The following is an 11,668-nucleotide window of genomic DNA, read 5'->3' as shown; positions in this document are numbered from 1 at the left end:
ATAACGCTTAGGTTGTGAGCTCTATAGACAAGTGACGGGTGTGTGAATGGTATATTTGCATTGGTACACTACAAACACTTGGAGTTGAGAACACAGAATAATGAAAATGTTTAATTAAAAAGATGCTTGTAAGACTATGACCATTACCATTCATGGTACCATGATTCACACACCAGCCCCTAGGACTAATTCCCCTGCTCATGTACTGATAATGCTTTGATTGATTGATTGATTGATTGATTGATTGATTGATTGATAAGTCCTTTGCAGTAGCCCAAGGACAATGGTTTTCATCCTTTTGAGTTTTGCAGACACAATGGTGGGCTTTCCTCTGTGTCAGTGTGTAAGTTCAGCCATTACTAAATGTGTTGCAGGAGGGCAACTCTGGGCTTTGATCTGGCCTTCAGACGTGGTTGCAGGTGTTGACCTGACCTCACAGGTGTTGACGGCAGGCTCGCCTTTGCGCAGCCTCTTGGCCACCGGCTTCGGGATCATCCTATAGAGAAGGTCATCTGTCTTCTTCATCTCGTAGTCCAGCATCTTCATGCTCTCCTCCAGCTTACTGGACTTCTTCTGCTCCTGAAGGGCACAGGGCAGAGGAGGAGCAAATCAGAACAGGACAAGGGAAAGGGAAGAGTGGTAGAGAGCTCTACAGGAGTGTAAAAGGGAAGAGAGATAGAGAGCTCTATAGGAGTGTAAAGGGAAGAGTGAAAGAGAGCTCTACAGGAGTGTAAAAGAGCTCTATAGGAGTGTAAAAGAGCTCTATAGGAGTGTAAAAGGGAAGAGTGATAGAAAGCTCTACAGGAGTGTAAAGGGAAGAGTGATAGAAAGCTCTACAGGAGTGTAAAGGGAAGAGAGATAGAGAGCTCTACAGGAGTGTAAAGGGAAGAGAGATAAAGAGCTCTACATGAGTGTAAAAGGGAAGAGAGATAGAAAGCTCTACATGAGTGTAAAAGGGAAGAGTGATAGAAAGCTCTACAGGAGTGTAAAAGGAAGAGTGATCTACAGGAGTGTAAAAGAGATCTACAGGAGTGTAAAAGGGAAGAGCGATAGAGAACTCTACAGGAGTGTAAAGGGAAGAGAGATAGAGAGCTCTACAGGAGTGTAAAAGGGAAGAGTGATAGAAAGCTCTACAGGAGTGTAAAAGGAAGAGAGATAGAGAGCTCTACAGGAGTGTAAAAGGAAAGACAGATCTACAGGAGTGTAAAGGGAAGAGAGATAGAGAGCTCTACAGGAGTGTAAAGGGAAGAGAGCTCTACAGGAGTGTAAAAGGGAAGACAGATCTACAGGAGTGTAAAGGGAAGAGAGACATACAGGAGTGTAAAGGGAAGAGTGATCTACAGGAGTGTAAAGGGAAGAGAGACATACAGGAGTGTAAAGGGAAGAGAGACATACAGGAGTGTAAAGGGAAGAGTGATCTACAGGAGTGTAAAGGGAAGCGTGGTAGAGAGCTCTACAGGAGTGTAAAAGGGAAGCGTGGTAGAGAGCTCTACAGGAGTGTAAAAGGGAAGAGTGATAGAGAGCTCTACAGGAGTGTAAAAGGAAAGACAGATCTACAGGAGTGTAAAGGGAAGAGCGGTAGAGAGATCTACAGGAGTGTAAAAGAGCTCTACAGACGTGTAAAAGGGTGTCTGTCTTTCTCTCTTATGCTGTGAGATTGAATTTGCTTATTAGTTTATCTTGTCTGACAAATTGTGGTAATCAGAACATAGTGGTTGGTGCTGCGTCCTTCAATAGGACCATTACCTTTTCTGTGTCTGTTTCTGCAGACAAACACAAACAAACACACACACACACACACACGCACGCGCACACACACACACACACACACACACACACACACACACACACACACACACACACACACACACACACACACCCATATATAGGTCACTGCACCTGAATGAGAGCTCTCTTTAGTTCTTCTGATTGCTGTGTGCCAGCCAGCACCAGGTCTCTGCTGGAGTCGTGCATGCTCAGGTCATTAATGTACAGACCTGTCTTAAACATGGCACTCAGACTCTCCATCCTAAACACAAAGACCATACACACACACATACACACACACACACACACACACATTGCACAAGACAGGAAATTATATCTACTACAGAAGGAATTACACAAATCCAGAGATAGATACAATGTCTATATTATTTTTAAATGATTTCTTCTTTCATGTTTATTATACATTGAACATATATAAAAGACAGTCTGGGGGCAAACTGCATGTCATCTGCGAGGGACTGTGTGTAAACTAAAACAGGTAGGACTCATGAGGGGAGATGAAGTTGGGCTGTGAGATGAAATGAAAATGAGAAATCGATTTGTTGTCATGGATGGAAAATTAGTTGGTCCCTCTGCGGCGTCTCTGCTGGAAAAACCACCACCTTCAGCTGAACCTGGCCAAAACGGAACTGATGGTCTTTCCAGCCAAACAGGCCATCCACCACAACATCAGCATCAATATTGACTCCTTGTCTCTTGTTCCATCCAAAACAGCAAGAAACCTCGGGGTCATTATTGATGACCAACTGACTTTCACGGACCACATTGCCTCTGTCTCTAGGTCCTGCCGCTTTGTGCTATTCAACATCCGCAAAATCAGGCCGTACCTAACCCAGTATGCCACCCAGCTGCTGGTGCAAACCTTGGTGAATTCACGCCTTGATTACTGCAACGCCCTCCTAACGGGCCTGCCGGCTTGCGTGGTGAAACCACTACAAATGATCCAGAACGCGGCGGCGCGTCTGGTGTTCAACCAACCGAAGAGGGCACACGTCACCCCGCTACTCATTGAGCTCCACTGGCTGCCGGTAGCTGCTCGCATTAAGTTCAAGTCACTTATGCTTGCCTACAGAGTGCTCGATGGTTCTGCTCCCACCTACCTAAATGCTCTTGTAAGGGCAAATGTTACACCCAGGATGCTGCGCTCTTCTAGTGAGCGTCGTTTGGCACTGCCGTCTGTGCAAGTACGGCAGTCCAGACTATTCTCATTTGTAGTTCCACGTTGGTGGAATGAACTACCCAGCACTACCAGAGCAGGGGCGTCCCTCTCTACCTTTAAGAAGCTTTTGAAGACCCAACTCTTCAGAGAGCACTTCCCGTCCTAACTGGCACTTCGACTAGTGCGTAACTTGCAATTACAGCAGTTACACTTCTGCACTCTTTCTTTCTTTTTATTTCATTTTGTTATATTTCTAATGTAAAGTAGTATTTATTTATTGTTACACCAGGTTCTATTGCTCGTAGCTTGAATATTCTCTCCCTTGTACGTCGCTTTGGACAAAAGCGTCTGCTAAATGACTAAATGTAAATGTAAATGTAAATGTAAATGTCTCTCTTACACGGGCGTGCCCAGGAAGATGATGGACTCCCACTCAGGCATGTATCTCATCTGGCCCTTCAGTCGGAGGCAGCGGCTGCCGTCTCCCCAACTCTCCCTGGCGTTGGCACAGTTTTCATCTGGCAGGGGGGCAAAACAGCACAGTGGGGAATTAATCACAGGTCAGAGGTCAGCGCGCCCCCCCCCCCCCCCCCCCCAGCCCACCGCATCAGGGATGGAGACAGGGTGACACAGCAAGAGGACAGGCAGTTAGGGGTCCATTACTTCTTTACTTTAGCTGTGCTAGTTGCTAGAAATGTACTGGTTTGGTTACTGTGCCTGGCAAAGCGGCTGTGTGGGGGAAATGAAAAGGGCTTCCGCTGAGAGCTCAAAAAAGAAGTGTCAAAGTGAGGGGAGAGAGTGAAAGGTGAGGGGTCAGAGGTGAAAGCAGGGGTTAGTGACCTTTGTAGTCGTCGCCAATAATGGACTGAAAGGCCATGAGCTCCACATCCACGTCAGCTGTGCGGTTGGCGTTCTCATAGTCCAAATCTACACAGAACGAGGACGAGAAGATACACACACACACACGCAAGAAGCACACACACACACGTGCGGGCATGCAAGTGTGCACGCACACACACACACACACACACACACACACACACACACAATCAAACTTCTTAGTTTAAAAAAAAAAACACAAGAACGGGGTCTTCTTCTTTCTAAACAATGTATGGGGTGTGATTGCCTCAGAGCAGGGTCAGACGGAACTCACTCTGAACGCGGTTGTGAAGGTTCCTCTCTCTCTTCACAGGCTCCTTGGACATGATCTCAAAGAGGTTGTTTGGATGGGAGATGATCTGTTTGAAGAGAAGAGTACACTCTTGAACACACTTTCATGGCCATGGTCCATTCCTACTTTCACAACAGGATTTTGCATTCAAAATGACAGGCATTGACTATTCAAAAGCTTCTCCCCTGAATACTGTGAGAGCACAGTGAGTACCAGGCCCGGTTTGAATTGAACATAGAATAAAAAAAAATCTGGATTCTTATTCATTAACATAAACATCTCAGCCTTAAAACCCCTTGACGTCTGTTAATACTGCTGTTTATAGTTTGATGTTTCTTAGGGTTAGGCTCTAATACTCTTATTACAACAACCTTAATTGTCTCTCTCTGCTGCAGGTATTTTTTTCCCCCACTTACCATGTTCCACGTGAACTCCACTAGGGGGCGAGCCAGCAGGAAGGCGTCTGTGATCTTCTTTCCATCCTGGTCAGGGAAGACTGTGGCCAGACCTGAGCCCACATTGTGCACCACCATGTCCTGGAGGGGCGAGACAGAGTGGGGAGTGGAGTGCAGGAGCAGAATAATGACACGCAGGGCTTTTAAGTTGAACATGGAGTAAGAGAGCAGCAGAGAGGAGAAGAGAAGAGAAGAGAAGAGAAGAGAAGAGAAGAGGAGAAGAGAAGAGAAGAGAAGAGAAGAGAAGAGAAGAGAGGAGAAGTGGAGAGAAGAGAAGAGGAGAGAAGACAAGACAAGAGAAGAGAAGAGAAGAGAAGAGAAGAGATCTCACATGTAACAGCCAATAATTATTGTACCTTTCTGAAAACAATATTGAAGGGGAACACTTCAAAAAAGAAATCACTTGTGATGGGTAAAATCTCCTGCTCCTCTGTATCTTCTTTCTGGATGTAGCGGTAGGCAGAGTTGTCAAAGTTCAACCTGTTACAAACATAAAAACAAAGACACTCACACATCAGCTCACAGATGCAAATTTTTGGAACATTAGCTGTGTAACATTTAGTCCATTACAGTGTCCTGAAGGAAGTACTAAATAATCCTATGTATTTGGTATGTACAATGTTTAGGGCATATCATTACACATTATTAAACATAACAACAATAGGAATGTACTACTAGAAAAAAGCAATTCATTAAGTATTCAGTATAAAGTCCCCAGTGATGTTTAGAAAGTATATATATACGGTGCCAGTCCGTCTGCCAGGTAAGTGAAAGTGAATAGTGAGCCAGACCTCATGGTGACGTGGGAGTAGTCTCCCACCAGCTGTTCAGACAGCACCTCCACATGGATGTCCGTGTCGTAGAACTGTTTGCCCATCTGCCTCAGCTGCCCCATGGCGTAGTGCAGGTAGCCCTTTCTCTTGCTCCTGCAGGGAGGAAACCAAAGGCTAAATACATGATCAGAGCGTCTGAGCGATCACAGTGCTCTCTTATCTTACTTCATGAGGTTAAGTAGTGCTTCAGTGAGTGGACCTTTTCTGAGTCACTGCCTGCACTCCACCATGATACGGTTTCGCCAAATGTTATGGATATTTGAGTTCAACAGCCAATCAAATGACACCCCTCCCTTCCATGCTAGTAAGGCCCTGTGTTGATTGGCTGGAATTATTTGTGGCTTGGTAGAGCCACAAACACCAGAGGGTTTTGAACGCGAAAACTGAACGGACAGCAAGAGGACCATGAGTAGCAATTCATTTGACAAAAAGTGTATGGGATGGGAGTTGCGGAATGCACTCTGATACTCTACATAGGGAGGACTCTGATGAGGAGGACTCTGATACTCTACATAGGGAGGACTCTGATGAGGAGGACTGATACTCTACATAGGGAGGACTCTGATGAGGAGGACTCTGATACTCTACATAGGGAGGACTCTGATGAGGAGGACTCTGATACTCTACATAGGGAGGACTCTGATGAGGAGGACTCTGATACTCTACATAGGGAGGACTCTGATGAGGAGGACTCTGATACTCTACATAGGGAGGACTCTGATGAGGAGGACTCTGATACTCTACATAGGGAGGACTCTGATGAGGAGGACTCTGATACTCTACATAGGGAGGACTCTGATACTCTACATAGGGAGGACTCTGATGAGGAGGACTCTGATACTCTACATAGGGAGGACTCTGATGAGGAGGACTCTGATACTCTACATAGGGAGGACTCTGATGAGGAGGACTCTGATACTCTACATAGGGAGGACTCTGATACTCTACATAGGGAGGACTCTGATGAGGAGGACTCTGATACTCTACATAGGGAGGACTCTGATGAGGAGGACTCTGATACTCTACATAGGGAGGACTCTGATACTCTACATAGGGAGGACTCTGATGAGGAGGACTCTGATACTCTACATAGGGAGGACTCTGATGAGGAGGACTCTGATACTCTACATAGGGAGGACTCTGATACTCTACACATTGTTTCAACCTGGGCCCCTTTTTCCCATTTTTTGGAGTAAAAATGTTTACTAGGGACAAAAACAACAGAAATTGGTCCAGTATTGAGTTAGAACGCTATAACCACAAACCTTAAAGAAGGCAATACAGTGTAATCTAATGGGAAAAGCATCCATGTCAAAGTAAACCACTTGTTGCTGTCACTGACAGGCTCATGATGTTATCACAAGTGTCGGACAACAAGGAAAGGATCCCTACAGAGATAGACCTGTGTCTGCTGACCTCAATAACTGTAAAGAAACTGCAGAAAAAGGACTGTTTCTGCAGTAAAGTATGAGACTGTCAGTAGCAAAAACAAGAGGTTTACTTTGACAAGGATGCTTGCCCCATAGGATTACAATGTATACCATTTTGCGCTTGCCAGTTATGGCATTCTAACTCAATACGGGACTAATTCCGATCATTCTGGTTGCTAGTAAGAATTTGGACCCAAAAAGATGGGGAAATAGGAACCGGGTTAGAAAATACTGGAGGTCTACTTTAAAGTGGCATTATGTAGGAATTGCTAATCGCTAACGAGATGCTAGCGGCTAAACCTAGCGAAACCTCTTGACATTTGCTTACTTTGACACTATGACAAACTAGTGAGTCAACAACTTTCCTAACACAGTCAAACATCAAGCAAAGCTTGATAAGCTAATAAGCAAATAAGCTACTTACTAGTTCGGCAGACAGTAGTAACCGGGCGGCTTCAGGCAAACCTACATAATGCAGTAATATGCCTACGGACCCTGGTATGGCAATGGCACGGAGGCGATTCTCCATATTAAACGTCATTGTAGTGCCCCAATTTTTTTTAAGCTGTTATTTTAAGGTAAAACTGCTTATCCTAACCCTAACCCTGAAGTACAATTCCTACATAATGCCACTTTTATAAGATGATTCTGGAATGCATTACTTCCCTGAGATCTACTTTAAAGCAGCAGTAAGGAGTTTTTGGCTTGGAGCTCCCCCTAGCGGCTAAACCTAGCGAAACCTGTTGAAATTTGCTTTCCTCGTTTATGACAAACTAGCGAGAACAACTTTGCTAACACAGTCAAACATCAAGCAAGTGCAAGACAAGACAAAGCAGGACAGCAAATAAACTACGTACTAATCCAGCAGAAAGATGGCTAGCTCTGAATCGAACTTGTATCCAAATGTGTCTTTCAGCTCTCACCAACGAGTAAAAGCTGTTCCGATAGTGACTGTCACTACCCGATCCTAGTCGCGCATGCTCAGACACAAAGGACCGGGCGGCTCCAGAAATCCTACAGAGCGCAGACCTTTTCCTACAGATCCCCGATGGCAATGGCGGAGAGGCCATTCTCCATATTAAAAGTAACTGTAGCGGCACAATTTTTTTCAAGCTGTTATTTTAAGGTAGAATTGTTACATAATGTTACTTTAATATAAGATGATTCTGGAATGCTTTTCTTCCCTGAGTTCTACTTTAATATAAGATAATTCTGGAATGCGTTACTTCGCTGAGTTCTACTTTAATATAAGATGATTCTGGAATGCTTTATAATTTCGAAACACTGTTAATGACTTAAGAATATATGAATCAAGTGCCTTGTATTAATAATTACCTTGTATGAATCATGTGCTTATGTAAGCAGGAACATGGCATTTCTGTGTTTCTGTGTGTGTGTGTAACTTAGATTATTAGGTGCCACTTAGTCTGCATATGTGCAAGAGCATGTTTGGACCAGAGGTAATAAGGAGGGTCGAACTGTGCTTCTTTCGACCTTGTGTAAAACTGACATATTTGCATGGCAGGAAGCATAGTAAGATTATCTCGGACGTCAGAGACCCACCACGTGGTTATACCTGCTGACAAATTGTATTGGCGCCAGAGAACGCTAAACTTCTATCTATATAAACCTTGTGTGAAGTGTTTAATATTGCTTCTCTCTCGTCTGCTGCAGTCTGGGAGTGAGCCCAGGCTCCCTCTCCCTCTGAGAGAGGGCCCGTGCCTCTCTCTCTGGCCTGCCGGGACGTGGGTGAGCCCAACAAGCGTGTTGTTGTTGTTTAATAAATATACTTATATGCAACTCCGGAGTCCTGAGGTAACTTGAGTGAATTTTTCACCTATCACTTTACTTCCCTGAGTTCTACTTTAATATAAGATGATTCTGGAATGCGTTACTTCGCTGAGTTCTACTTTAATATAAGATGATTCTGGAATGCGTTACTTCGCTGAGTTCTACTTTAATATAAGATGATTCTGGAATGCGTTACTTCGCTGAGTTCTACTTTAATATAAGATGATTCTGGAATGCGTTACTTCGCTGAGTTCTACTTTAATATAAGATGATTCTGGAATGCGTTACTTCCTTGACCTGACACAGGTCTGCTCCAGTTCAGCACCAGTCAGCCACTCTCTGAATCCCCTGCGTGCCATTCTCTGTGTGCCAATGTTCTTCTAATGTTCTTCTAATGTTCTGCTAATGGGTCTGACCTGTAATGCAGCGTGACTCCGGTGGCCGACTCTTCCTGGCAGAAGAAGGTGGGGGGCTGCACCTTGGGGTAGCTGAAGCGCAGGTACTCATGCAGGTTATCCAGCCCATTCACAAAGTCACGCACATGCCGACCCAACACCTGCACACACACACACACACACACACACACACACACACACACACACACACAGACACACACACAACACACAACCACACAAAGACGAGCACTTGTGGAGTACTAATCATACTAAACAACATACACAGTTTCTGCCATTACAAGTGGGTACCGTTGATAAGACATAACAAGTGGTATTTATGAAAATAAACATAAAATGTGTGACCAACTTTCTTCTGTGTACAGTATATGTATTGTTTGTCCTACCTTGAGGATTCTGTCATAGCCGTACTTCCCCACGAAGCCCAGGAAGTAGACCCCCCAAGAGTTCATGAGCTCATTGTAGGGGGTCCCTGTCACGCCACTGGCAGCTTTGGCAATCCGGGGGATTACACTCTCACTGTAGACCTGCACACACACACACACACACACACACACACACACACACACACACACACACACACACACACTAACTTACTCTGACCACAATTTGGCCCTGATCGTGTGGATATCCGTTTACTCGTCATTATTACATTTAATAATAAATAAATAAATAAATATTTGTCGCTGACTGTCTTAGCTATAAATATGTCAAGAGGGGCTTATAGAGAGCTGAGCTGAAAGCTGAAGAGCCCTGGAACAGCATCAGTTCTCATTAATGTGTGTGTTAACTGAGTGAGCGCCCAGCTATAGCCTGTTGACAGCAGCTGCTAATCTGCCCTCCTGGGCCGGCCCCAGGGGTTCTTTAGCCGGGGACGAAGATCAGATGAAGAAGGCCACGTAATCTCTTACCTCGTGCGTGACGAAAGAGTGGAGTCTGACGTCGGCGCGCTCGCGCACCAGTTTCCACACGTCGTCCCCGAACGACTCCTTAATGAAGTCATGGAGGCTCTCACACAGTAGCCCGTACATCTCTCTCTCTCTCGCTCGCTCGCTCGCTCTCTCTCTCTCTCTCGCTCTCTCTTGTTCTCTTTCCCAGACCAGACACAGCAGCAAAAAGAAAGCAGCAAAGCTGAAGTCCAGGTGTGGCACAGAATGGCAAACTGTTGCACTGCGATGCACCCAGGGTCAGGTCAAGCTATAGCACCTGTTGCAGAATGGGAGAGCCAAGATGAAGAGTGTGAACAAAAGCAGTGAGAACTAATTGAATCTACTCTTTTCTCTTGGGATGTCTGCTGTATTCAATTTTGATGTCAGTCATGAAAAATAAAGACAGCCATAAAAGGAGGAAAGTAAAAAGTCATCTCTCTAAGTCCTGACCTGTGCTTCTTCCAACCGTAAGCTTCTTTCCCCCGAGTGAAACAGTGCCGCGACCTCTCCACACTGTTTTTAAAAAAAAGGCACTTACACAAGCCCTTGAGCATCGGAGGGGAGGTATTGTCCCAGTGACACCTGCCAAGGGCAGATGACAGAGAGAGTGGCTCCTGGCTGGGGGGAGGTGACAGGAACAGACCCCCCTGGCCATCTCTCAGAAGCACATGCTCGCCAGGTGAGGGCTTCCTTCCTGCTAGACTCAGGACCTGTGCTGATACGGAGCAGACTCTGGAATGGACCTGGCCTGGACACGTTTTGGGCCAGACTCACCAAAGTCTGGCTCAACTGCCATCTAGGTTTGTGTGTCTGTGTGCTTTTCAAATATTTTGGTACCCTACAATCAAAACCTGCCGGAAGCACAACTCAGTATTGACAATCGGAACTGAGCCAGATCAGAGTATGCTCTAACATACAGTGTTGTATATATATTCTATGTATGTATGTATGCATAGTATATTGTAGTATAGTATAGTATTGTGGGACAATAAAGCTCTATGGCACATTGGAAGAAAGAGCAAGGATGTAGAAGTGGGTGGATACACCCAATACAGCATGTGTAATGTCCTGAGTCAGGCTGACGGTGAAAGGCATCTAAATTGGGATAAGATTACCTTTATTGGGAAATTAAAGATTGATCATTTGAGCAAAGCCTACTTTCAATGTTATCAGGCCAACTGTACTACTTTTTCACTTCCAGGTTAACACATTGTAAAGTATTTGCATAGAGAGGTGTTGACTCTAAGTAGAAAATGATGCACTGCCTAAGGGAAGACAATCTTCATACAAGCTACAGTGTGTATAGCTATCATCAAACTTAATTCTGTTTTGCCTTTAGATACCACTGACCAGAGAGACATATGTCGGCAAAACATCCTGGTCGGAAATAGATTTTAAGATGAGGTTTGTTTTGCCTCTATGAAAACAAAATTGGCTTTAACAGATTCTTGGCACATACCGAGATTGCAGTAAAGGCCGCATGCATGCAGGAGCTTACAGCTCTCAGACTCAAGGTCATTTATAGCTGCGGGGCTCAAATAGAGCTTATTGACAGGAATGGGTGACCTCCAACCCCTGGTATGACCTTTAACCTTGTCATGACATCACTTTGCACATTCTTCTGTGCCAAGGCACACGGTTAATGCCATTTGTCTTCCTGAACTCCTTGGATACATACTGTCTTACACACACACACACA

General features: G+C 44.9%; 1 protein-coding gene across 1 annotated transcript in view; it reads right to left on the bottom strand.

Annotated features, from left to right (window-relative positions):
• The window catches only part of LOC105893595 (soluble guanylate cyclase 88E-like), a 15,904-nt gene extending 5,405 nt beyond the window's left edge, over positions 1-10,499 (bottom strand). The window contains exons 1-12 of the mRNA XM_031568837.2: positions 10,420-10,499; positions 9,952-10,246; positions 9,427-9,567; positions 9,044-9,183; positions 5,365-5,499; positions 4,930-5,053; positions 4,535-4,654; positions 4,101-4,185; positions 3,788-3,874; positions 3,348-3,465; positions 1,900-2,029; positions 433-579 (exon numbers count right to left, since the gene is read on the bottom strand). Of these exons, the coding sequence (XP_031424697.1) occupies positions 433-579; positions 1,900-2,029; positions 3,348-3,465; positions 3,788-3,874; positions 4,101-4,185; positions 4,535-4,654; positions 4,930-5,053; positions 5,365-5,499; positions 9,044-9,183; positions 9,427-9,567; positions 9,952-10,071 (1,347 nt within the window). The 5' untranslated portion in view covers positions 10,072-10,246; positions 10,420-10,499. The remainder of the gene's footprint in view (positions 1-432; positions 580-1,899; positions 2,030-3,347; positions 3,466-3,787; positions 3,875-4,100; positions 4,186-4,534; positions 4,655-4,929; positions 5,054-5,364; positions 5,500-9,043; positions 9,184-9,426; positions 9,568-9,951; positions 10,247-10,419) is intronic.
• Between the last annotated feature and the right edge of the window lie 1,169 nt (positions 10,500-11,668).

The sequence above is a fragment of the Clupea harengus genome, chromosome 6, assembly GCF_900700415.2.
Source record: "Clupea harengus chromosome 6, Ch_v2.0.2, whole genome shotgun sequence".
Lineage (NCBI taxonomy): Eukaryota > Metazoa > Chordata > Actinopteri > Clupeiformes > Clupeidae > Clupea > Clupea harengus.
Note: the sequence above shows the minus strand (reverse complement) of the source record. Positions and strands in the feature narration are given on the sequence as shown.